Raw genomic sequence first — 24,547 nt, 5'->3', positions numbered from 1 at the left:
GTAGTAAGTATTCATCTCTGGTCTCCGTGGACCGTCACACCCCGACTAGCGGGTCCGGCCGGTAGGTTAGACGGTTTTGGCTAGTCACACCAAGAAACGCGCGACTCGAAATCCAGCAAAGATGACATCAGCAACCAGGCATTATTTAGTTGTGGTCCCATGAGTACACGATGTGGTGGCCGTGGAGGTTCCCGGGTAGCTAGGATAAGTCACGTAGTTCAAGATTCATAAGGAACTAACAAATTAATATAACCAAGCGGTAGTGTCAAAGCTGCGGTCTGCTGTACGCTCCCTTGTTGGGCTTCTGTCTTGAACAGACAAATCCATGCCGCGGCTTCCCGCAAGAACGGCACTATTTAACAATGGCGGTGATATAGTAAGCTTGTACCCCGAAACTGAACTAGGGTCATTTTCACCCGCTCTTGGATGGTCTCGATTGACGAATCAATACATCAAGATGAAATGGCGACTGTTGAATATTGGTACTACTATGGACTGGTCTGCGGATCAAGAAGAAGAATTGGTACCACAGTGCACTGACACTTATAAAGAAGGCTCAACTGCGTGAGCATTGGCCGAACCGACACGCCGGGCCAGCCCGCTGTCAATGGTCACAATCTTGCCGCTGGCAATTGATTGCAGTTCAACCTGGCCTTTATAGCACAATGCAACTACTACTTGACCACTTTCACTGTACTATCCCAGGATTCATTCCATCATCCAGGCCTGGCAACCACGTGCCCGTCAACAATGCACCCCTGGCGTGGCCGCCGCCCGAAAATATTCGTAGCATGTCCTGCAGTTTCGTCAATACTACGTCAAGTTATGATTGTATCTGTTCCCAGCAACCCATTTCACCGGCACGTCCATTCCCCCCAGAAATAGAGTAACACAACCTAGGATTTAGTTACACAAGTACGGCAAGTTACACAACAAAGACGGACACACCAGAAAACCCAAAAGTCATGCATGGCCCGCCCTCTCCATGCTCTGTGATACCTGATCTTTGGCTCTTCCCGCAGCCAGCCACACAATGCAGCAATGGAACACGCCATGAACTCCTAATGTCTCACCTGTGCACTCATTCTTCTTCCATCTGTCTGTCGAGACCCCTCTCAATCCTTGACCCCTGCGCAAGGAGGGGGCGGAGCTAAGCCTCAATGCTCCAGCTGCAATTCCCTTTTCTTGTCAGATCCAGCACATCAACAAGGAAAGTTAAACTGGGGACTGGGAATAGAAACAGGGCATTGTACAACGGGGCGCCCACTCTACTTTTTATGCCAACAAGAGGGAATACACACATACACATTCTGCCACGGTTTACCATTACCGCTAGTATTAATCCGCTGGTGATGGGCGTTTAAATTAGTCTATATTGACCAAAGTATCTCCCCTGCTCTTTCGTTCAAGTTGATACTTGTCAGATTGAATTCCCGCAGCTTGAACGAGTGACGTAAACTGTTCCCACTTTTTGCCAAATCAGGACATGCATATTCAACTACCTAGTAGGTACCTGCTAGGTAAGGTAGACTTCGTTTCATGGAGTCATGGCAAAACTAGTATAACAATCAAGTGGCTCGTCCACTGTATTTGCTGACGGGTAGTTGCCAGGTCACTTAGATCGCGTCTATGTCAGTGCTTTCATGCCTTGGCTCGCCTACAGTTTCAATTCCTAACAGTAGACAAGTAACTCTGGATAATGTGCTTCTTTAAAGCATTCACCAGTATTCATGCAATCAGAGGTTTCCAATAAACGAACAACCGCCAGACTACCAACATATTCGCTTCAGCCGTCTAACTGACTTGCCTTAATTTGAACCCTTTCCCCACCGATCAGGCTCGTTTGCTCAACATCCGGCTTGAGGCTCTGGATTTCCAGCTCAGAGTGCCTGCCTATGTAGTAAATATGCCGAAGAGGTGAATGTTACCCATTGCTTTCCAATGCGAGAACGAAAGGCTACCCGGTAGCCTTCGCATCCACGCAGGTACAACAAATCATGTTCCAAACATTCGACGAACGGTCTTGCACTACGATTCGGCTCGCTCTTGCTCTTGAGTCCCGCCTCCATCTCCTTCTTGATGCAAGGGATATGGCTGCGGGTAAACTTGGTCATCCACGACCCCGTCATCGTATTCCTCTTCTGATTGAGTAGAATGACTCTGCTCATGATCCATGGATGGTGCCTGATGGTCATCAATGTAGTCCGACGGCATGTGATCGGGGTGATGATGCTCGCTGGAGTTGCCTTTGTTAAGGGCTTTGCTTGGCTTCTTGCTCTTCCTACTCTTAGCTTTCGCCTTCTCCATGAGTCGCTTCCGGTCAGCTTCTTTGCGGCGATGACGGCGGTCTTTTATCTCAAACGCTCGAATAAGAACTTTGGGAGGTTCGCCAAAGATCCGCTCATACTCGCAGAACTCGCAAATCCACACATCTTCAGGTTTTGGCGGGTTCTCATGCAAGTTTTCCTCCGCAATCTGCCGTCGACGACGAGCGGCCATCTTCAATTCTCGATCCAGCTGACGGCGGGTCCTTCTGAGTGATTGGGAGCTCGTTGCTGCTTGTGAAATGTCGTTACTTGTACTATTGTTCATGTTTGTGTTGGAGTGAATATCTGGGCCGTGGGTTGCCATGTCGTCTCGAGAATGGTTGCCTACATTCAGGGTGAGTATTGGCAGCATTTCCTTTTCGCGTTGGCCGCATAGAACATGAGAGGCTTACCTGGCCACTGCACAGTTCCTGGAACTTGAGAATCACACGTAAAGGTGAACTGTGCTGAGGCTGGCGTGGACTTGGACGCGGAAGAGTGTTGCTGTAAAAGGCTGACGTTCTCTTGTCCCTGGGGAGGGAGCTTCCCAGCGTTTGCGATAGCACTAGAAATAATGCCGACACTATCACTGCCTGTGATAAACCTATTGTTAAAAATGCAATTTAAGAAGCAGGGCAAGTATCATGATGCTAGACATGATGAATGGAAAAAATAGACAAAGCGAGGTGAGAGTAAGCAGTGAGCTTTCATATGATTGCTCGAGCCCGCTCGACTCGTGGCAGCTGTGGGAGACGGGGCCGGCCTGAAGCTTTGCCAGAAGGAACACCGGGTAACATGTCAACTGATGGTTGCAAAACAATGGTGAACTTACCTGCTGGCCAATGAGTTGCCCCAGCCTTCACGCCTCTACTGGTCCAGGTGGTGTTGCCATCTGGCAACGTTCGAAGCGGGGTCCTAGCATTCCCAGATCGTCCGAGTCTTCCCCTGCCAGGCCCAGAGAAGCCTTGATTACCAGCAGCATACGACGTCGACGCTTGGTAGGTATTAGAGCCCGCGTAGCTTCTCTCAGTGCCGTGGTCATCGTCTACTGGGGGTGAGGTGGCAGCAGAAAGTCCCAGGCCATTCATCTCATTGCCGTGTCCATGGATCCCATTGATTGACGATTCTCCGGCCGACGGTATCTTTCTCTTCTTTTTATTATTTGTATTTTCGAAGGAATCATATCCATCCAGAGACGGGGTAGCAGAAGGTGGTGGCTGTGGTTCAACCTGTCGTGGCTGTTCTTGTCGAGCTGCTTGCCGGCCTGACAAATTCAAAATTTCAGGAGGTGTTCTTGCAGCAACTGTGCTTCGAGCTCCAATATGAACTTCCTCCCCAGCATCTGATTGTACTCCATATCGTTGTGGTGTGACAGCACGATTTGAATCGTCCAATCGTCCGGGTTGTGTTGGGTCAGCGAGAACACTGGTAAGTTGGCTGCTCCCTTCCTTGGCTTCCTTGACTGTGTATGGAGGGTAGTGAAAGAACGGAGCGTTTTCTCGCGTCGAAACAGGGCACTTTATTGAATCCGCAGCTTCTGGTGGCAAGCGTTCTCGGAGTCGACGTTTCGGCAGCGGCCGAATGGGCCGGTCTGGGAATAGTGACGACACTGTATCTGGTGACATCATCTGGCTACGCCCTGTCCAGCGCCATCGAGGTCGAAGTGTTAGCCAACAAATCACCATAGATAGAAAAATTCCGGGTAGAGAAAAGTCTTGTTTGAAATGAATGAAATTAAATGCAAATCGAAACCAGGACGAAATTGATAAAGCCATTTCCCTAGGATTGCCCCGCACTTGAACGGGGGTTATGGAGTCGACAAGGAGGCAGAAGAAGATGGGCATATGGATTCATGGTGAGATGTGAGAAGTGTTTCAGGCCCTGTGGTGAATATCAGAAGGGAAAGCGTACCCAACCACCATGGCTGTCCCAAGATCCCACACGTCGCAGGAGCAGACCCAGATCTATGCCGCCTTGGAGCGAGACGTCAAGCCGGCTGGCAGCTGCGTAGCTCGCCGGGATATGTACCAGTTTCGGCCAAAAGCTGAAGCGTCAACAGTTGGAGCGTCAACACTGCGAATATTCCGCACCGAGTCGGGGCGTTTTAAAGGTTAGTCGGCTTCGAATCGGGCTCCAAAGGCGGCGTCTGGTAACGGGTCAGAAAACTGGCTCCTCCTCCTTTCGTCCACGATTTGTGACAAGATACAGGGCACAGGTAGCTTGAGGAGGCCCTCTGTAGTGTTCATGCCAACACTCAAGCCCTGGAGGGAAATGGTGCGTGGCGGCTCCGGGGCCGAGATGCGATCTTACCAGTCTCTACAGCACAGCAGCGGAGGAGAAGCAGAATGAGGGACACCTCGGCCTGACCACAGCGGACGTTTGAGTGACGGGGGGCAAACGATGAGTTGTGGGTCGTGGAAAGGACGTAAAATGGGAGAAGAAGAAGCCAAGCAATGCTCTAAAAGGCGCAAACGAGTACAAAACCGCACAGCTTGGTTTGGAATTGCCCACCTCACACGTTGCACTTTGGATTGCAAATGACAGCATTTGATACAGCCGCTGTGTGATTAGGAGGTGTGGCACCGTAGGCAAGGCCCGCATGCTTGTGCGGAAGTAGAGCATTAGGTAAGCAGCCATGGCTTGGTTGCATTGCGTCAGCGACCGGGCAGCAGGTGATGGAGGAGGAATGCATCTCTACAGATTCTAGAATGGTCTGTATGGTTGAGATTACTACTATTTTCTTTTGGATAGTCTTCAGGCCATGGCCGGCAGTAGAAGAGAGAGAGAGAGCGTCGCCCTCGCCCTTGGTATCATGTCAGAGATGAGCCGCAGTCATCGGACCAGTACCAGACCGAAGTACGGAGTGCTCTGGACTCTGGACTCCATTGGTTAGTGGGGGGGAGCTGGGGTCGCGCCATTGGCGGCTTCAGAACTGAGGTCCCTGAGCCCTCGAGTGTCCGTAATAATATTACCCTCCATGTCCGTACAGTACTCCGTACAGTGCTGGATTAGCCGAGCCTTTGCCTGCAGTGGACGGCTGACCACGCCCAACCATGTCCAAGCAAACAGGGCTTATGTAGACGGAACCTACGGCGTATCTAAATCCCACCGTTCAAGGCATGGTACTGTTTAGGTCTCAAGTCCCGATACACTGCCCTAGCTTCTCTCGAGGCACCACGTCCCACGATGCAGGCGAGTGAGTGTGCGTAGGGTCTGGCCGGCCTGCTACTGCGTGCACCAGACTCATCGAGCCAATGGTCAGGTCAGCGGCCCGGAGACTCAGTGCAGCCACGGCCTGGTCGTGCCGCCGCCGTCCCCAGCAAGGTCGGCCCCATTGCGCGCAAAACACCCCAGTGCCAGCAACTGGGCGGCCAAGACCAGGAGGGCAAGCAGCAGAGCGCAGAGAAGCGAAGAGCACCACAGCGCCGGCCCTCCTCCAGCCGCCTGCCGTCCGTCTCGCTTTCTTTCTTTCTTCCTGCCCTCCTTCACGATCTTGTCGTTTGCCGCGAGCACGCTGCTTCGTTCTCTGCCCTACTACGTCATGACAGCTCACCAATCCGTTCTACCTACTCGCTGCTGTTTCCCCACGCCATCCTCGTCGTGACCAGCTCGCACTCGTCCTTGCTGCAGGTGTCTGGCCCGGGGCACCAGCGACAACCCAGCCATCAGCCTGGCCGATTACTCAACCCACCAATTCCACGCAAGATTACCTTCATAGCGCTGCTCCGAACACTTCCAATCTCTTTTCTGCACCCTCTTCGCCTGCAACAACACTCTGCGAGCGGTGCTCTCCCCTGCCCTCCTCGCTTCCCTCCAGAGCCATCTCTTGGTTCAATGGCACCACCGTCGCCGCGGCGATCCTCGAGAGCCCGCGCGACCAATTCCCAGTCCCAACAGTCGTCCTCGTCATCGGGGACATCTGGGCGCCTGGAACGAAGCACCAGATCAGTCAATAAGCCCTCGTCGGAAAAATCTACTCCCAGCGCCTCGCTCTCTTCAGAGCCGCTCGACGACTTCGACGACACCCTCCTAGGCAGGAGACGCAAACGCGGTCAAAACGACGACACCGACCGAAATTCCCGGAGCGAAATTACAGACATGGCCAATGGTAGTGACGACCTTCAGGACGACGAGGACGAGGCAGTCCGCTGCCTTTGTGGCTCGGAAGACTACCCTGGCCCTCCCCCCGTTGACAGCCCCGACGCCGAGATTTTTGCAGCTATTGATCTCACCGACGAAGTTACTGGCTTTTTTGTCCAATGCGACATTTGCAAGGTCTGGCAACACGGGGCGTGTGTTGGCATATTCAGTGCTGAAAGCTCTCCCGATGAATATTTTTGTGAGCAGTGCCGCAAGGATCTTCACAAGATCCATACAGCAGCTAACGGGTGAGTCCCTTCATGTCCCTATTTTCGCAAGCGACCCTATTGCTGTTGCGTGGCCAATTGAACTCTGCGCGGCCTTGTGCAAATGGTTCCAAATGGTTGTTGCTGCGAGTCGGTCGAGCTTGGTGCGCAAGGGTTTTCACACCCACCAACATCGCACACATCACAGACCACGCATTTGAATACCAAAAATCTTCAAGACTAATCATGATGATTCTCAAGACAAAAATATTCCAAATATCTCCCATTGAATCGCGCTTCCCGCGCCACCTCACGAGCGACATCTATTGCCAAAGACGACAAGAATGGATCGTCCAAAAACTCCCGACCAAGCACTGCGACACAGTCGTCAAAACGACGATCTACGATGAATAGCCGCGATGCAGCCTACGATGACGAACAGTTACGTCGGGCGATAGAGGCAAGCAAAGAAGACAACACGCTCGAAACCGTGGAAGGTGCTACAAGGCGTGCAAAGCGCGGTCGCAGTGACAGTGAAGAGTTTGTTTGCCTCTCATAATGTATTACTTAGTACACGGCTGACGCCCGCAGCAATAACAACAATAGCAGCATTAAGCGCCAACGCACCAGTTCTCGGTCGCCCTCACCACCCGCCGAGAAACAAGAACCTGTAGATGAAGTAGTGTCGGACGATGAGACGGAAACTCGCAATGGGGCCAAGAAATCGAAGAACAACCAACAGCCGAGAGAAAAGCCGGAGAAAGAGGATAGAGAACGTCAACGACAGGAAGCCGCAAATAAGCGCAAAGGGCGGGCAGAGCGCCGGAGGGCAGAGGGTAAGTCTTTTTTCTTTCCTGGGCTTCGTGCGCGGACAGCAAAGTTACTGACCTGTCGTACTTAGACTCTGATCTTTCCGAAGAGATGCCCTTGGCAGCTTCCAAAGCAGTGTCGCTAAAACCAGCGGAATCTCCAAGCAAGGAGGAGTCGCCTTCTGTCGCCCAAGCCCCAGGAACTCCTCCTCCGGCCCATCCGACAGCCAGCAGTTCTCATAAGAGAGGAGCTCGGGCTAACAAGAGGGGAAAGGGGAGGAACCAGTATACCAAGGACCGTGACCAAGACGACGAGTCTCCTGCACGATCCATGTCCAGGGATATTCAGAAAGGCGATGAAGCCACAACAACCGGTCACTCCAAGTCGTCAGTTAACGAACACAAGACCTCCAGGGCAAAAGCGTCCGCGACGAACAAAATGAGCATGCTCGATATGAAGCGCCGCGTGGCAGCTATAATGGAATTCATTTCCAGGACGCAAGTTGACCTAGCCGCGGAGGCCTCCTTCAGTCAGAGCAGTAGTGGCCGAGAGACGCCACAGGAAAAGCCCGAACCAAGCCAAACAAATGGCAACACCGTCAATGGTCATACTCCAGATCCATTCGATATGAGTCGCTTCAAAGGTTTGAGCTGCATGGAGATGATGGACGTTCTGACACGTGTTATGGTCAAATGGCAGAACCAGTATTCATGACGACAATAGCACACGATTGGCGTGTTTTGTATTTTTTTTTTTAAGCAAGAGGGGAGGAATTTGGTTTCTCTGGGGATTTTTTTCTCCCCCTTCCTTTTGCTCCCTACTTTGGAATTTCTCCTCCTTGGAGGTTTGGCAAAAGACTGTATGACACTGGCATGACATTTCTGAACAGCGGCGTTGGGGATGGGTTTGTTTTGCATTGTCGGCGTCCCGGCGGGCTCGGCATATTCGCGATGAAGACCAAAAAAGACGAACAAGACAACCATGTGGTACTCTTGTTCAAGGGCCTTGGCGCGATTGTCCACGGTTCCATCATTATCTGATTTCCACAACCTTGTTGCGGCAACTTTTTACCTTTTTCTTTTCTAATATACCCATTTTTTATTTTGTGAGTGGCATGAAAATTGACGTGCTTGCGGGCGACATTACGCGTCAGGTTTTGGTACATGAATATTTTGGGCGAGAGTCAGAACTCTTCTCTTTTTTTTTGGGGGGCTTTTTTTTAGATATTCCAGCCCACAGTCGAGGCTTATGATGTTCAGTCTATCAATACGTATATTATACAAAATACTCTTACAAGCGCCTCCCTCGTGTTCGTCTCCAGCCATTAGTCTCCCAGCCGCTCTTGCTTCCTCGCCTCCTTGTGCGCCTTCTTGGCCTGGTGCAGGCTCAGCGCCGGGTGCGCCAGCGCCAGGTCGTGGGCGCGAATGTCGGCCTCGCCCAGCTCGTCCAGCACGTGCCTGCCGAGCTTGCCGTCGCGCCACTGCGACAGCACCCTCGCCGCGGCCTCTTGCCAGTTGGGCGCGCCGCCGGCCTTGAGCTTGCCGTCGCGCCGGGCCACGGCCGTCAGGAACTCGTTGACGTCGTTTGTCGGCTCGCAGTAGCGCCGGTACAGCTGGGGGTCCCACCGGTTCATGCGGAACAGCAGGTAGTCGGCGAGCAGCTCGTCGGGCACCAGGCCCTTCTTGACGCCGTGCGCCAGGGCGACCTTGACCATGGCCTCGCCGTCCTCGACGTAGGGCTGGAAGATGCCCGGCGTGTCGAGCACCAGGACGCCGCCCGCGACGCCGCCCCTGTCCTCGGCCTCGACGACGCGCACGGCCGTCCCGACCCTGCGCGTCACGCCGGCCTGGTCGCCTGTCCTGGCGGCCTTTGCCTTCTTCCCCGGGGTGCCGGCCCTCCGGAGCGCGTTGAGCAGCGTGCTCTTGCCGACGTTGGGCATGCCCACTACCAGGGCGCGCAGTCCCGTCAGCGAGTCTTGCGTCTCGGCTGTGCTCTTGAGCCGTCTCAGTAGCGCGTCTGTGGTAGCGGGCTTGGTCTTGTCCCAGAAGACTACCTTGTCGCCGTGCAGCCGTCTCAGCGTGTTGCGCGCGCCGGGCGTGTCGGTGCCCAGGTCGCACTTGGTGTACACGAGGAGGCGGTCCCGGCCGGCGATGGTGCGCTCCAGCGTCGGGTTGTGCGTGGAGAGGGGTAGTCGGAAGTCACGGCATTCGAGGACGAGGGATATACTGGAGAGGAGCGTCTTGATCTTGTTTGCGCCGGCGTGGTGATGGCCGAGGAAGTAGGTCTTTGGGACCGAGGACGGGATGCTGAACGTGTCGCGGGGCACGAAGCGCGCCATTGTGAAAGATGTCACCTCCTGCGGGGGTTGGTGCACATTTTACTGTTGGAGTGGCACGCAGTTGGTGGGATGTGCTGGGTATATGGTGTTTTGAATAAACCGGCGTCACGGCGTCATGAGAGCTTGATGTTAAATTGATTGATGTTGACTGGTGTTTTGGCCATCGACTCTCAACTTTGTGACAGGGGTCCTTGCGCCACGAATTGAGATTGCACGTGTAGATAAGATAAGAGGTTCAAACGGTCGCTGACGTCATCTCTTGCGTGCGCGTTGGGACTCTAGGTCGACGCCATCCAGTAACCATGGCCGATTGGGCCACGAGGTTTTTGCAACAGTCTTGGCTTTAACGTTCCGAGGGCATCGTTTCTACAAAGTTGAAACCCGACCTGAATAGTCGATGCTTGGCCATGCTTGGCTTTGGCATATGCAGTTATGCCCGGACCGATGACATGGGGCCTTCCAGCCCGCATAGTCTTGGATGGAAGGCATAGAAAGCTCGTTGCATGCCCAGTTTGACCATGGACAGAATGAAGCATACGTTTAACCTTCTAAGCCCAGATTTTTTCCGCTCATGTCTGCGACAGACGCAAGATACTTCGGCCCAGGCGGCAAGCTTAGACCCTTCCGCCTTCTTAAGCAGGATGTCACCAACCTGCGCCAACGATACGCATCAGACTGGACGGTATTCAACCAGCAAATCATTGCCAGCGCAGTTTACATCTTCTTCACCAACACCCTCCCGGGAATCACATTCGCAAGCGACTTGTACGTGCTCACGGGTCAATCATGGGGCACTATCGAGGTGGTGTTTAGCACCGGTCTAGTAGGAGTTATATTCGCCTTGTCAGTTCAACATCCCTCACCCACTCACTCACTCGCCGTCACGAAATAACGAGACATCTCACACCTTCTTGCTCCAGTTTCTCCGCGCAGCCTCTGACCATCCTCGGTGTGACGGGCCCCTTTTCGGTGCTCGCAGAAAACATCTACACATTGTGCTCAAACAGCTTCCATGTCAGTTTACACGCCATATACATAGATACACATGTTTCTCCCACCAACGACTCGCTAAACTGTCCGCAAGGTCGACTTCCTCCCCGTAATGGCATGGTCCCTCATCCACGCGGGCTGGATGCTCTTCGCGCTCGCCATCTTCAACGCGCACGACTGGACAATGCAATACGTGACACACTTCAGCGCCGACATCTTCTCCCTCCTCAACAGCGTCATCTACTTCCACAAAGCGGCCATGGCCCTGAAGCGCACGCACGGCGCCGCATCTCTCGCCGCATTCCTATATGCCGTCATCGGCGCCGCAGGAACCTGCCTCGTCGCCGTGCTGCTGTCGACCGCAAACTCGTGGAGCCTGTTCCACAAGTACGTCAGGATCGGGCTCGCTGAATACGCGGCCGCCATCTCGATTGTATTGTGGATCGGGATTCCACACGTCGGCGAGTTGGCCCATCTGGACCACGAACGTCTCCCGGTCCAGACCTCCTTTCGGCCGTCGAGCCCCCAGCGGGCCGCATTCTTCGTGGAGTTTTGGAAACTGCCCGTGGAGTGGGTGTTCCTGTCAGCCATTCCCGGCGCCATCATAACAGTGCTCTTCTACTTTGACCACGAGATCAGCAGCATAATATGCACCGTCGAGAGGTACGGCGTGCGCAAGCCGGGCGGCTACGCGTGGGACATTATCCTGCTTGGGCTCACGACTGCTCTCTGCGGCGTTCTGGGCATCCCGCCCGCAAACGGGCTGTTGCCGCAGGCCCCATTACACACGGAATCGTTGTTACACTACCTCGATGAAGGGTCAGCTGAGGAACACGCCGGTGGGACATGTGCCGAGGTTGTGCGACCGGTGGCGAGGACGCATGAGCAACGGTACTCACATCTTATCCAGGCCGCCGCCATTCTGGTGTTTGTCTCGCCTCCGCTCCAGGGACTGTTGGGTTTAACGCAGACTTCTGTGCTGGCAGGGCTCTTCATGTTTATGGGCTACCAGTCGCTCGCCGTGAATCCCATCCTCGACAGAATCTTCCAACTACTCACTCCTAGATCCGAACTTCCAGATTTACCAGACGGCGTGACTTGGTCGGGGATCCACAGCTTCACCGGTACACAGCTTATCTTGACTGGCATCGTATTCGGCGTAACGCTCACTGTGGCCGCGCCTGCATTCCCCCTGGTAATCATTGCCTTGGTACCACTGCGATTGACGTTGATGAAGCGCGCTTGGTCGGCAGAGACATTGAGGTTCGTTGATGGCTGGGCATGTCGACCGGGAAGACCAGAGGATGAGTCGGATGCAGGGCAGGTAATCATGACCGAGGACGAGGGGAAAGGTCGAAACTCTTTTATGAGATCTGACAATGTACAAGTCTAAAATGCAGTACAACGCAATATTACTAGTAAAAAGAAAATAACAACCAGGTGATCCGATTTTTTCAGCTGGCATATCTTGTGCCTATTCCAAACTGGTCGTGGCTCCAATTAAAAAGAGCTCATCGCACTTATATCCCTGAGGCGTCATCCGAACGGAACACACTGATAAGAAACACGGGCTCGCCAGGCAATTTTCGTACGTGCTCAACCCCATTCTGCCTCCTGTGTTCTCCCTTTTTGTTGTAGCACGCTTGATCCGGAGGAGAAGAAACAAGAGCACCATCCAAACGAATCCGTCCCATTTCTGAGTTAACATGGCCCTGGAATTAACTGGCAAAAGCGCCATTGTTACCGGTGGCGGTTCAGGTATGTAAAAGAGCCGCATGTCAAATAACCAAACCCAGAGGACCGCATCTTGACAAGACCCAACAACAGGCATATGTCTGTGCTTTGTGAAACTCCTCCTTAGCAAGGGCTGTTCTGTTGTCATTGCCGACATCAGCCTCCGCCCCGAAGCCACACAGCTTCTCGAGGAGTACCGCCAAGACGACCCCCGCGCAGTCGATGGCCCAAGGCCGTTTGTCTCGTTTCACAAAACAGACGTTACATCCTGGCCACAGCTCAGCCTGTTGTGGGAGACGGCCGTCAAAACCCACGGCAAGGTGGACATTGTAGTACCCGGCGCGGGCATCTTCGAGCCAGCGTGGAGCAGTTTCTGGAACGCCCCCAAGACCGACACCAATCCTGATACGCAGTCGCGAGACGCCGGCGATGCAGAGCCAGGCCATTACGCCGTCATTGACTTGAATCTCACCGCGCCACTTCGACTGAGCCAGATGGCCATTGGGCACTGGACCACGAATCGGCAGAAAGGCTGCTTGGTGCTTGTGGGAAGCATCGCGGGTTATTTAGACACGCCGATTCGGCCGTTGTACCACACGACAAAACATGGCATCCACGGGTTTGTGTCGTGCATGGCCCCCCTTCGCGACGCGCTGGGGATTCGGGTGAGCGCTGTGGCTCCCGGTCCGGTCAAGGTATGTTGGCTGCCGATATATCCTCCCGTTCGTCATCACAACTTACCGCTGACTGGTTTGGCTGGAGACTTCGATATGGGATCAGGGATTCACCATGTCAAAAGACATGAGCGACAACATGGCTTGGATCGATTTGCAGGACGTCGCCCAGGCCATGTATCAGTTGGTAGTGGATGAGAAGATGGGCGACGGAACGATATTGGAAGTCCTAGCTTCGGGTACCCGAATTCTACCCAGGTTTGCTGGTGCTTCTGAAGATCTAATTAACTCAACCGTGGGCGGGTATCTGAAGGCTGAGGAAACATTCCTGGCTGACTTGAAGGCGAACAGCCTACGAGTCTAACTTTGCTCTGTTCAAGCTGCAGTCTCGTTAGCTTTTGTATCTTCGGGAACTTAACAACACAGGCTCTGTGACTAGTTTTCGTCATTTGGTTGGGTCGCAAAGTCGCAAATTTGAGAATTAGTGTATATTTCGCTGACAAAATATCGAGCTCTGAATGGATTCTGTCTGTAGTAAAGCGTAAATGGCCTTGGAAATGGCAGAGTTCTTGCTCGTTTAGAATCTCAATTTCAACAAGCTAGGCTCCAAGATCTGAGAGCTCGTCCACTGCCACGCCCTTCAGCTAGCATTCCAAATTGTTCATTCTTCCTGACAAAATATACACGCAAATAAAACAGTGAGGTTTCTTGTGCCCAGCCACTGCGTCCCAGAACTTTTTTTTTGATTTCCCTCTCGCTTCTTCTAGCCCATGCAAATAAGGGCCAAAACGGCATCATGGCCAATGCGACGCCCAGGTAAAATCGACCAAATAATGGGGAAACGAAAGTCGAACAAATGATGTAAAGAAAGAATTCGCAAGTCGCGTAACCGGTCAGATGAAGATGCTCTCGAAAGAGCTGGGTATCTAGATCAACCACCTTGAAAGGTCTTCTCCCAAACCTTCTCTACTCCTGTGTCTGTATACCACTCCCCTTCGTTTTCCCCCCGTCGTTACTGTGTATTCTCCCGACTCTGACAGGCTCTGGTGGGATCTCGATGAAATAAGATATGGAACAATAAAATACTAGGAAAAGCTTTGGTTCAAAAGATTGGTCGGTAAGTCGCCTCGGATGCGTCGTCGCTCGTCCAGTTGTATGGGTTATGTGAAAGGCGTTGTTCCCGATGTGTTGAGTTAAGGGATGGGGACACTGCTAAGGTGGGTTTCGTGTATAAAAGGCGTTGATTGTGCGAGTACGGCACCACGGTCAATAGGATTCTCGTCACTTGATGTTTTTAAAGAGGTCATTCCCCAGGCTTCCTTCATCTTTTTCGAGGTCCTTAAGCTCCGGGATCATCGGTGGGGGAGGCCCGGTTGGTTTTCGAGGTGAAGGGACATCATCAAACAGGATGCTTGATCGCTTGGATTCGCCGCTTTTGAAGAGGCCAAACCAGCTGCTCCGCCTCGATTTTCGTCCGCCCACGACGCTGCTGCCGCCGCGGCTAGGAGGTCTGCTACCGGCGGCCAGGCTACCATTGTCCAACGAAGCCACATTGCCCTCTACAAAACTAGTGTTCAGCATATTCCTACTAAGTAGTTTGCGGAGGCTGCCCTGTCTAGCAGAGCCAGCGGGGCTCAGGGGCGCCTCATCCGCGGGTCGTTTGGTTCCGGCAATATTACCATTGTTTGGTGGTGTAGACTTGTCGGTCTCATGCCCACTGACCACGGCGGAGTCGGTCTTCTTTGTCGGAGGAGGTGTCTGGGGCGGCGTGGGCACCTTGGGCGAATCTGGAGGAGGGGGGATACTGGTGCCGTCGGTGATGCTCCCGAAGTTCAAGTCGAGCGCGGGAAGCTCAAACCGAGGCTTGGCCGAGCCATTGACGCGAGCAGGCATGACGACAGAATTTTGGGGTAGGCCGAGAATGTCGAGAATATCGAGAGGTGAGCCAACAGGAGATCCTGAGCTCGGGAAGGCGTCGTGACTGGCAGCAGTCACAGACAGCTTGACGGGCAAAAAACGTCGTGATCAATGGCAGCTTATCGCGATAGGCCGGGACCAGTGAGTGGTGAACAAGATGACGGAGTAGAGCTTCAGTCTGTCCTCGTATCAAGACAGGCGAGACCAGGCCAGTGGGAAAGGAGAGCAAATGCCTGGCAACTAGGTAGTTGCTCCGTACGCTGCACTCTGCACTAGTACTCCGTAGTAGTAGTAGTACTGCGTATACGCGTTGATGACCGGGGTAGGTGAGAAAACTGGAGCTCTCGTGGCTTGGGAGAGCCAGGGTCGGATGAATTGGGTAGCGTTGGAGCTCAATTGTGCATAGTGCTCCGTTTAGGAGGAGGAGGCCGGGGTCGAAAGAAGAAACGAGGTCGAACGAGCCCTCGGACAGAAGTCAGGGAAAATCATTCAGCGTGCAAGATTGGCACCAAGAGATGATGGCGGATGGACGGCGGGAAAAGGTGGGCAGGGTTGGCCAAGTTGGCAGGCAGGATTCCAGGGCGAGGAGAGGGATGTACGGAGTAGTACGAGGAGGATCTGAATCTGCACGCAGACCAGGGACGCGGCAGCAAGAAGAAGAGACCTGCAGGTTGCCCAAATGCTCAAATACCTTTGATGTTTCGCTTCATCAGCGAGGTGCTGCTGAAAATGGAACATGGGTGGTTGGCCATGGTTACGGCTTGGGACAGATGGCAGGGATGAGGGGACAGGAACGTCGAGGTTGACTCGAGGCTGGCGGTTCTGTTCTGGTGGTGGAAGTGGTGGTGGCTGTTGGCGCAGCACACAGTGCATAGAGGCCTGGAAACGACTTAGCGCCCCCAGAGAGCACCACATGCAGACATGGACCGTTGAACCTCGATGTTGGGCGCCTTGATGATCCTTGACTGACCGACTGAGCTGGCCGACTGAGTCGCGAGCCCTCACGAGGCACGGATACTACTAGGTCAATTGGTTCAGAAGACACGGGGGATCCGTGGCGGCCGGGCTTTGGAATCACTGTGCCATGCTGTGCACCCATCGAGAACTTTGGAAGGGTGCATCGTCGTCACATAGATGGTTGGTACGTGCAGGCATGCAGACAGACTTGAATGTTGCCGAACCGCGGGCGCTCGAGCCCTGCAAAGTGTCTGGTCGCGTACGTATAGAACGCATGGCCAGATTGTTGACGGCACCTGGGAGACTTGGGCAGTGGCCAACAGCACTGCCAACGGTCAATCGCATTCTTGACCGCCCAGTGAGCTGCCGAGCATTCAATGTTCAGTTGGCGCAGGTGCCACGATGTGCCCCCGTCCGTCCGGTCTCGTCCCGTCCGAGGCCAGCTAGTACTTTAGTAACTTGCCGTCGTTGGCAACTTGGGTGACGGCACGACCCGCAGTCGGCAGCATGACGCCTCGGAAGGGGTCGACGGTTCAAACGTCAACTGGTCTGGTTCGCAGGAATCGTTGGAAACGGCCTAGACTGCTGGCACTATTGGCGGACTGATGGGGCTGATGGGACGGGTCTGGTGGAATCATATCATGGCACTACGGAGTAATTGATCCATCCAGAATCAATTGATGGGGCCCGCCGATGGACTGAAGTCTGACATCAACCTTTCACAGCACCAGACGGACTGGGAATGAGCGTGCGCGACACCGGCAAGGGGACAAACCTGGAAAACAGCCAACCCAGCAATGTCAGCAAGTGACCCAAGTGAGCACGCAACACGGAAAACTTGGTCATAAAAGCAAGTCCAACGACTATCATCAGGCCATGGCCGAGGCCCGAGTAACCGTACAGCCTGTCTAGTGCGCTAGGACCCCTCGACTACTTGAGGATTCACGTGCGCATGTGCATTGGCACAATGTCTTTGGGCAATATTCTTCTTTTAAAAAAAATCTTTTTGCATTTCTGCCTTTTGGTAAGTGAGCAATTTGCCGGACCGGCCAGCGGTCTCCAGCGGTCCGGTGGAACTTTCGACACGGCAACCCCGTCCATTTACAGAGGCATGAATTATGCCTCTACTTCGCCACGTCTTCCTGAAGCGCTTGACTCGGGGGCCAGATCAGCTAGCTAGCACGCACAGGTCGCAGTCCGGGCCGGGTTGCGAGGACATACACAATGCTGTACTACATATTGATACTATTCATTAGGTGCGCTTCCACGGCGGAAGTTTTCGTACTCTTGGCGTGGAGCAATTCAGATTGGGGTACGCGGAATACTACGTCCTATTACGGAGCTGATACTAGTGGTCTGAGCAAAATACTATTGACACCACTGTACTACGTACAACAGCAGCCTAGTGCATACTTGGCAATGGGCCAAATATATCCTGCCACACATGCAGCCTGTGCTAGATATCCCATGCGGAGTTTACTTCCAGCCCCTCGTCGCGCTCCGCCAGCTTCACGTTGACCTTTGAGCAACCTGTCATTGTCAATCACACTCCTAATGGCCACATTCCACCCGTAGCGCCAGCAAATGCCGAAAGCCAGCACGAGTTACAAAAGGTCCTCCACCAGCCCCCGAGATTGGGTTTTCACACGACGCCATCAACGCACAACGCAAGAATGACTTGCCGTGTGTGAGCTTCCACCCTCTCGCTTTACAAGATGGATTAGGAATGACCGCCAGCGTGTGACGCATTGATTATCACCTTTACTGCCTACCATTTCACTACCTGCCTCTTGTAAAAGGCAAAAAGTATTTGAACCGGCTGGGTACCTAGCAATCACGCTCTATACCGAAATATACTATAGTAGTACACTGGTGTAAGCTTATTGGTAGACGGATATTTTCTGCCGCTAAATGCAGGTGCTTGGGAAAGTGTATCCGGCCAAGACGAGTCCAAGAACGCATTATGAGTAAATATCACAGATGGGAAGTGGTAGTAATGCCCCCTGACTATCCAGGACTCTGCTTTCCTGTCATTTTAGCATTTCGCGTAGAATATTCTGCGCCAAAGAATACACCTGGGCATCTTCCTTTCCCACCTTCCGCAAAACCATCATGCGGAGCAGTGCTGGTACCTCATGTGGGTCCCGCCACTGCCGAAAATAGCTCCATCACCCCAACGTCATTGACGGTTTTCATCCGAGGACGGACCGAAAGCTTCACAATCTCTCACCCCAACGTCCATTGTCCGTGGCAGAGTCCCAACCGCAGCAATTGCACGCGTCGACAATGGCAAGTCGCCAGTGTCTGCAATCACCCTCACTGGTGTTCAAGCTTTCGCGACCAACATCAAGCCTCCAGGCCACCCACTTGAATCGACTACCTCGAACAGCTCTTCGGCGCAAGTCAGGCCCGTACGGCTACACACAATCCAAAGCTCTCGTGTATTCCAAGCACGGCGAGCCCTCAGACGTCCTAAAGTAAAACCCAGGCTCACCCGACACCAACACGCCGGCCATGACACGGGCTAACGTGGCTCTCGCAGGCTTCACACGCATTCCATCTCCCCCTCCCTCCCGAGCTCGTCCGTCCTCGTTCGAACCCTCGCCGCGTCAATCAACCCCGCCGATATCAACACCATCCAAGGGACATATGGCTCCAAGCAGCCCATGACATCGCTCATCGGCACCGCCGAGCCGTCCGCGGTCCCCGGCAACGAGGGCGTTTTCGAAGTCGTCTCAGTCGGCGATTCGTCGTCGCCCCTGAACAAGGGGGACTGGGTCATCCCCGCCGCCCAGCAGATCGGCACGTGGAGGACGCACGCGGTTTTCGAGGCCGGGGATCTTCTCAAAGTCGACAGGGAGAACTTGACACCCACGCAGGTCGCGACTGTGAGCATCAACCCGTGCACGGCGTACCGCATTTTGCGAGACTACGGCCCCAGCGCCGGGTTGAAGTCTGGCCTGCCGATGAGACCGCTCCAGCTCGGCAGCGGCGAGTGGTTCATCCAGAACGGGGCCAACTCGGGGGTGGGACGGGCAGCGATCCAGTTTGGAAAGCTCTGGGGTCTGCGGAGCATCAATGTCATCCGCGATAGGGACTCTGTCGAGGAGACTGAGGCTTTGAAGCAGGAGCTCATTGGCCTAGGGGCAGATGTTGTGGTGCCGGAGTCGCAATTCCTGTCTAGGGAATGGAAGCACCAGCTTGCGGATATTACTCGGGGCGGCCGCGAGGAAATCGGGCTCGCGTTGAATTGCGTCGGCGGCAAATCTGCCACCTCGCTGGCACGATCCCTGGGCGAGGGGGCTACGTTGGTGTCGTATGGAGGAATGTCCAAGCAGCCTGTTGCCTTGCCGCTTGGGTTGCTCATCTTCAAGGACATTCGATTTGTTGGGTTCTGGTTGTCAAAGTGGAACAAGAAGGATGCCACCGGCCGAAAGCATATGGTGAATGATATCCTGAACTTGATTCGCCTGGGCCATTTCAAGGACGTGCCTGTGGATGAAGTCAAGTGGGACTGGGAGACGGAGGAGGCACCGCTGAAGGACGCAGTACAAGAGGGTTTAAAGGGGTTTAGGAAAGGAAAAGGGGTGTTTGTGTTTGGTGACACCTGAGGCTTGTTCCGCATGTAGTTGCCAAGGTCATGTATAGTATTTGAATGATGGGTGAAAGTTTGAAGCCACGCCAGCTTGTGACGTGCCGTGGTCTACTTCTTTGCCTGGACGGTTTGCTTAAACTCTTGTTTCACGTAAAGTAATGAGATGGGCAGGTCCTGGTATGCAATACAGTATCCAACTATACACATATACAACACTAAATATCAACCAAAGAGCCGTCATATAGCCTCACCATGCCGGCATATAATGGACCGTGGTTGAGTGCACTAGCGGTCTCGATATATCTCGTCCCTTCGGCAGTTGTTGACAATCCAGGGATGCTGCTGTACTTGTTCGAGGGTCAATCTCTTTTCTGGGTCAACAACAAGCAACTTTGGCCAATGTCAGCATTTCCATACGCCATTTTCAGAGGGCCAAAAGATTCACACTGACTCCCTTAATGAGGCTCGTGGCCTCGGCGCTAACAAACGACGGGACTTTCATTTCCGCCCTAGCGATCCTCCTACATGTCATGGCGGGTGTGTCCTCAAAAGGGGCCTCACCCACGAGAAATTCGTAGGCCAACACGCCTAGGGCCCATAGGTCGACCTTCTCATCGTATGAGTTCTCCGGGTTATTCGGTATAACCATCTCAGGAGGCAGGTAGTCCAATGTTCCGCAGTACGTTTTTCGGCGACTACGGGGCGAGTGTACACTCCAGCCAAAATCCGAAATCTTCACCTCGCCGTATATGCCCACCAGGATATTCTCCGGTTTAATATCGCGATGGATTATATGCTTACGGTGCAAGTAGCGTAGGGCACTTGCCATCTGCGCAATATAGCGTGCGGCTTTCGGCTCCGGGAATCTATCTGCCTTGCGGAGGTGTTTATATAACTCGCCACGGCCAGCGAACTCGAGGACAAGAAAGATACGCTTACTGTCGTGGAAGTGGCTATATAGCTTTAGGATGTTAGGGTGCCGCAGATTGCTCTGGATCTCAATCTCACGCCTGACCTGTCTCTCAACACGACCTTCATGTAGCTCGCTCTTGTGTAGGACTTTTAACGCACAGATGAAGCCGTGATCTCGCTCGCGTGCGAGGTATACGCGGCCAAACTTGCCCTTGCCTAGTGGCTTGCCGATCTCGAACATACCCAAGTGGAATGTCTTGGCCACGGGCTGCTGAACCAAGCGCACGGTCTTGTTCTCTGATTGACTTTCTGGTTGAACTGATTCTATGCGAGGGCTTTTGTGGCTTAGCGAAGTTTGGAGGGCGGCTTCTCGCGGGGGAGCTGGTGTCTTTGGCTTCTGTTTGGGCAGAAGAGCTTTGACGAGGTATGGTCGAGCTGTATTGCATGGGGGCATTGCTAGGTTTGACTTCACCTGTTCAGAGGATTCGTTTTGCCAGGGCTGATTTGACCATTGGTTTTGATTACCTTTGCCTTTTGCTCCCTTCCTTCGCCGTCGTCGAGACCCAGCCGCTGCAAGCGAGCCTCGAGGCCATAAGCTGCCATCGTTTTAGGTGTTCTTTAGGGAGAGAAAGGAAAGAGAATAGGAGGATAGAAATATATCACTGACTTGACTAGTCGAAACCGATGGCCCAATGCCACTAATGAACTGCTATTCTGTAAGCATTTTGACTCTCCTGAAGTACGGGATGGAGTCAATGGACCGTGTGCGCCATTGTGAAAGGGCGTTGCGCGGCAACCATTGCGCGTCATCCCCTCCAATCAACTCTCACAGAATGGAACATCATGCCTGTCATCATTGTTGGCCGTTGGCGGTTGGAAGCTGGGCATTGTTTGTACGTGACGTGCACGAGCAAGGAGTTTTGTGAGCGCCCTACGGCAGCGACATATGATGGGGAAGCCAAGAAAAAGGAGGCTCCGGCCATGTGCATTGGTCCATCAACAGGCGGATAAATGAACATGATATTTCGTATGTCGACGAGCAGAGACGGAAGTGGCTGGAATGCACAGAGTATGGTGCGGCACCAGCTACGACGCTGGGATATAATTATAGCCGATTCTGTGCACCAGACCGGGCAGTAATTCTTGACAATAAATTTCAAATGCTACCGCAAGCGTGTTAGCCTAGTTACGCGACGTTGAACCAGGCTGCAACAAACACCCGGTGGTCATTTTAAGGTAGAGAACGGTCATCGGAAAGTTGACCACTAATGTTATCGCAAATCTATGGTACTATTTTTTTTTTTCAGGAAAGAACCCTAATAATAAGTTAGTTGAAAGCTAAACCCATGGGCAAACAAAAAGACACAGCGTACAGTGAAGTAGGAAGACTACTTTAATGTTGAGGGGGAAAATACAGAATATGTACCAAAATTAAACCTCAAGTGCTCGCACTCCACTGCTGGCAGAGTCGTTAAAACAACCAAGTGGTAGTTATTACTGCCGGCAGGACTACCGGGAACTACAAGTACCTAGGTACCTGGTGTGTAGAAGCATCAAGTCCAATGCACCTTCGTCATGTAAAGTCAGAAGTAGACAACAAAGATGCCGCGAGTTCTTAGTCGTTTGTCAGTTCCAGCTGGTCTTCCATTCAGACCAAAGCTTCGGCTTTGTCCTTCATTCATCTCTTTCTTGCCCAGAGCTTCTCCCACTCAATCACGTGGGCATTGGCATCCGAAGAAGAAGGCGGAAGCCATTCATTCGGTTCCATGCCAACTAGATTCAAGACGTCCAGATCCAACCCACCAGTCCTTTAACCATCGTGGGTGTTGCAGATATTCGGAGTTACATCATCCAATAAATCGACAGAATTCGAAAGCCACATCTGGAAGCCCCATCTTCTCCAGTCTTGTCCAGATCTGACATCTGCGCCCCTGACGCTAGCGCACGCTGGCTCAGATCCACCCCCACCCATTCATCATTCCACACAGGGTTGGGAGCCAGGACTCAAGAACCAACTCACATTCGTTTGCGGCAAACAAGCTCAAGATGATCGCTTTCGCGAAAAGTCTACTCTTATCCTCTCGCGATGCGAGGGCGAATGGTGCGCATGGAGTTGATAATATGGTTTGTCCAGCGCCATGTCTTGCATTCCACTTCTCCCCCGCAGATGAACAAATCCGTACTACGTACTGCGGAATTTCACACAACCAAAGAAACCCCCACTGTCGCATCAGCACGTGCTAACTTTGCCGCTGCAGCCACAGACGCCGGGAAAGAGAAAGATTGGTGACACTACGAATGAAATCGAAGACACGCCTATAAAAAAGGAGCCTGGCTCAAATACGTCCACAAAGCGACGCAAGATAAATGGCATCCCGCCTCGAAGAACAAGGCCCTCCAAGCAGCTCAACAATGCACCAACCCAACGACTCGATATTTCAGTATTCGGAAGCGGGGAGAATGGCGAATTGGGTCTGGGGAATAAAAGCCATAACAACAAGAGCCCTATGAAGGCAAACAAGCCCCGCCTCAACCATTTGCTAAATGCCGAGGATGTAGGCATTGTCCAAGTAGCGGTCGGAAGCGTGCATTGCGCTGCGCTCACACATGACGGTCGAGTCTTGACTTGGGGTGTCAACGATTCCAAGGCTCTCGGTAGAAGTACAAAATGTGATCCGCCGGTGCAACCTGACAAAGATGTAACGGATTTGAACCCCCTCGAAAGCACGCCCGCGCCTGTGGAAGGACTGAAAAATTTGGGATCCGATATTACACAAGTCGCTGTCACTGATAATGCGACCTTTGTCCTCACCAGATCGGGACTTGTATATGGCTGGGGCACTTTCTTTGTATTTTGACAGCTCTTTCTTCACTCGCCTATCCCCAGGCTAGAGAGCTAACTGATTCTAGGGCAGTGACGGTGTATACGGATTTTTGCGAGAGAAGATGCGCCCAAAGAATAAATCCAAGTATAAAGAACGCTTTCAGGTCACACCCATCCAAATAGGTGGCCTCAAAGATATCAAAAAGCTTTCCGCGGGCGGAAACCACGTGCTCGCTCTCACGGAATCAGGAGACGTGTACGCCTGGGGGTCCGGACAACAAGCCGAACTTGGTCGCCGTCTCGTCCAACGGCACCAATTCGAATCCTTGATCCCACGGATGGTCGACCTACCGAGGAAGGGAATCGTCAAAGCCTTTGCCGGATTCAATCATAGCTTCGCGATAGACAAGGAGGGCCAAGCCTGGACCTGGGGGCTAAATAATTTCGGACAGACAGGTCTTGCCGCCAACGAGGATAATCTTCATGTTGGCACCCCGACAGTCATCCAGGGGCTGAAAGGGTACAAGATTCGCCATATGGCGGGTGGCTTTCAGCATAGCCTGGCGTGCACCGAGGATGGAAATGTTCTCGCTTGGGGGAGGTGTGACAACAGTCAAGTTGGCATCGACGTGTCTGCCTTGCCCAGGGAACATGTCCTGTGCGACAGCCGAGGACGGCCGAGGATTTTGCTGCAGCCCACCATCGTCCCTGGTACGTGCCATTTACAATCTTTCTTTTTATCTCCGCTCATCTGAGCATTCGCAGGAATAGCTGACACCGGTGGCAGGAATCACGGCTACTCTCGTCGCGGCCGGCATCGACAACTCCTTCGCCATCGCCCCAGAAGGCAAAGTCCTGACCTGGGGATATTCTGAAAACTGTCGAGCAGGCCAAGGGGCCGACACAACGATTGAGACGCCTACAGAACTTACGGGAAAGGTTGTTTCCGGTAAATCGTTTACATTTGCTGCCTGCAGAGGGCAATTCTCACTCATTGCGAGTCCACGAAAGTCTTGACCTGAAGGATAACAATGTGTATGCAATATGAACACTGGACTGAGGATATGCTGATTTGAACCTGGTACGGGATTGGACCACGCGGAAGTGGCCTGTATATGCAGCTAGCTAGTTTATGTATAGCTAC

General features: G+C 53.2%; 9 protein-coding genes across 9 annotated transcripts; 5 read left to right on the top strand and 4 right to left on the bottom strand.

Moving 5' to 3' along the window:
• Positions 1-2,028: 2,028 nt before the first annotated feature.
• On the bottom strand, positions 2,029-3,931 carry G6M90_00g091630 (uncharacterized protein; the record flags this gene model as incomplete). Its single annotated transcript, XM_014686325.1, has 3 exons — positions 2,029-2,651; positions 2,720-2,899; positions 3,139-3,931. The coding sequence occupies 3 exons, from the start codon at positions 3,929-3,931 to the stop codon at positions 2,029-2,031; spliced, it is 1,596 nt and encodes a 531-aa protein (XP_014541811.1).
• Positions 3,932-5,492: 1,561 nt separating this feature from the next.
• G6M90_00g091620 (uncharacterized protein) lies at positions 5,493-8,176 on the top strand (the record flags this gene model as incomplete). The annotated part of the gene is made up of 5 exons (XM_066131402.1): positions 5,493-5,502; positions 5,569-6,694; positions 6,914-7,192; positions 7,244-7,488; positions 7,554-8,176. 5 exons carry the CDS (start codon positions 5,493-5,495, stop codon positions 8,174-8,176), a joined length of 2,283 nt encoding a protein of 760 aa, XP_065987466.1.
• Positions 8,177-8,786: 610 nt separating this feature from the next.
• mtg1 (Mitochondrial GTPase 1) lies at positions 8,787-9,800 on the bottom strand (the record flags this gene model as incomplete). Its single annotated transcript, XM_014686323.1, has 1 exon — positions 8,787-9,800. The coding sequence occupies one exon, from the start codon at positions 9,798-9,800 to the stop codon at positions 8,787-8,789; it is 1,014 nt and encodes a 337-aa protein (XP_014541809.1).
• A 571-nt stretch (positions 9,801-10,371) lies between these two features.
• Positions 10,372-12,183, top strand: G6M90_00g091600 (uncharacterized protein; the record flags this gene model as incomplete). The annotated part of the gene is made up of 3 exons (XM_014686322.1): positions 10,372-10,643; positions 10,721-10,814; positions 10,885-12,183. The coding sequence occupies 3 exons, from the start codon at positions 10,372-10,374 to the stop codon at positions 12,181-12,183; spliced, it is 1,665 nt and encodes a 554-aa protein (XP_014541808.1).
• A 313-nt stretch (positions 12,184-12,496) lies between these two features.
• Positions 12,497-13,562, top strand: Arp2_1 (Hydroxynaphthalene reductase-like protein Arp2; the record flags this gene model as incomplete). Its single annotated transcript, XM_014686321.1, has 3 exons — positions 12,497-12,548; positions 12,618-13,219; positions 13,287-13,562. The coding sequence occupies 3 exons, from the start codon at positions 12,497-12,499 to the stop codon at positions 13,560-13,562; spliced, it is 930 nt and encodes a 309-aa protein (XP_014541807.1).
• Positions 13,563-14,479: 917 nt separating this feature from the next.
• G6M90_00g091580 (uncharacterized protein) lies at positions 14,480-15,091 on the bottom strand (the record flags this gene model as incomplete). Its single annotated transcript, XM_014686320.1, has 1 exon — positions 14,480-15,091. The coding sequence occupies one exon, from the start codon at positions 15,089-15,091 to the stop codon at positions 14,480-14,482; it is 612 nt and encodes a 203-aa protein (XP_014541806.1).
• A 3,267-nt stretch (positions 15,092-18,358) lies between these two features.
• On the top strand, positions 18,359-19,683 carry ETR1 (Enoyl-[acyl-carrier-protein] reductase; the record flags this gene model as incomplete). The annotated part of the gene is made up of 2 exons (XM_014686319.1): positions 18,359-18,549; positions 18,615-19,683. The coding sequence occupies 2 exons, from the start codon at positions 18,359-18,361 to the stop codon at positions 19,681-19,683; spliced, it is 1,260 nt and encodes a 419-aa protein (XP_014541805.1).
• Positions 19,684-19,952: 269 nt separating this feature from the next.
• On the bottom strand, positions 19,953-21,033 carry ark1_1 (Serine/threonine-protein kinase ark1; the record flags this gene model as incomplete). Its single annotated transcript, XM_014686318.2, has 2 exons — positions 19,953-20,057; positions 20,119-21,033. The coding sequence occupies 2 exons, from the start codon at positions 21,031-21,033 to the stop codon at positions 19,953-19,955; spliced, it is 1,020 nt and encodes a 339-aa protein (XP_014541804.2).
• A 1,592-nt stretch (positions 21,034-22,625) lies between these two features.
• On the top strand, positions 22,626-24,420 carry pim1_1 (Protein pim1; the record flags this gene model as incomplete). Its single annotated transcript, XM_014686317.1, has 4 exons — positions 22,626-22,703; positions 22,838-23,428; positions 23,490-24,114; positions 24,191-24,420. The coding sequence occupies 4 exons, from the start codon at positions 22,626-22,628 to the stop codon at positions 24,418-24,420; spliced, it is 1,524 nt and encodes a 507-aa protein (XP_014541803.1).
• Between the last annotated feature and the right edge of the window lie 127 nt (positions 24,421-24,547).

This window comes from Metarhizium brunneum, chromosome 5, assembly GCF_013426205.1.
Source record: "Metarhizium brunneum chromosome 5, complete sequence".
Taxonomy (NCBI): domain Eukaryota; kingdom Fungi; phylum Ascomycota; class Sordariomycetes; order Hypocreales; family Clavicipitaceae; genus Metarhizium; species Metarhizium brunneum.
The sequence above is the reverse complement of the archived record's forward strand: the minus strand, read 5'-3'. Positions and strand labels throughout refer to the sequence as shown.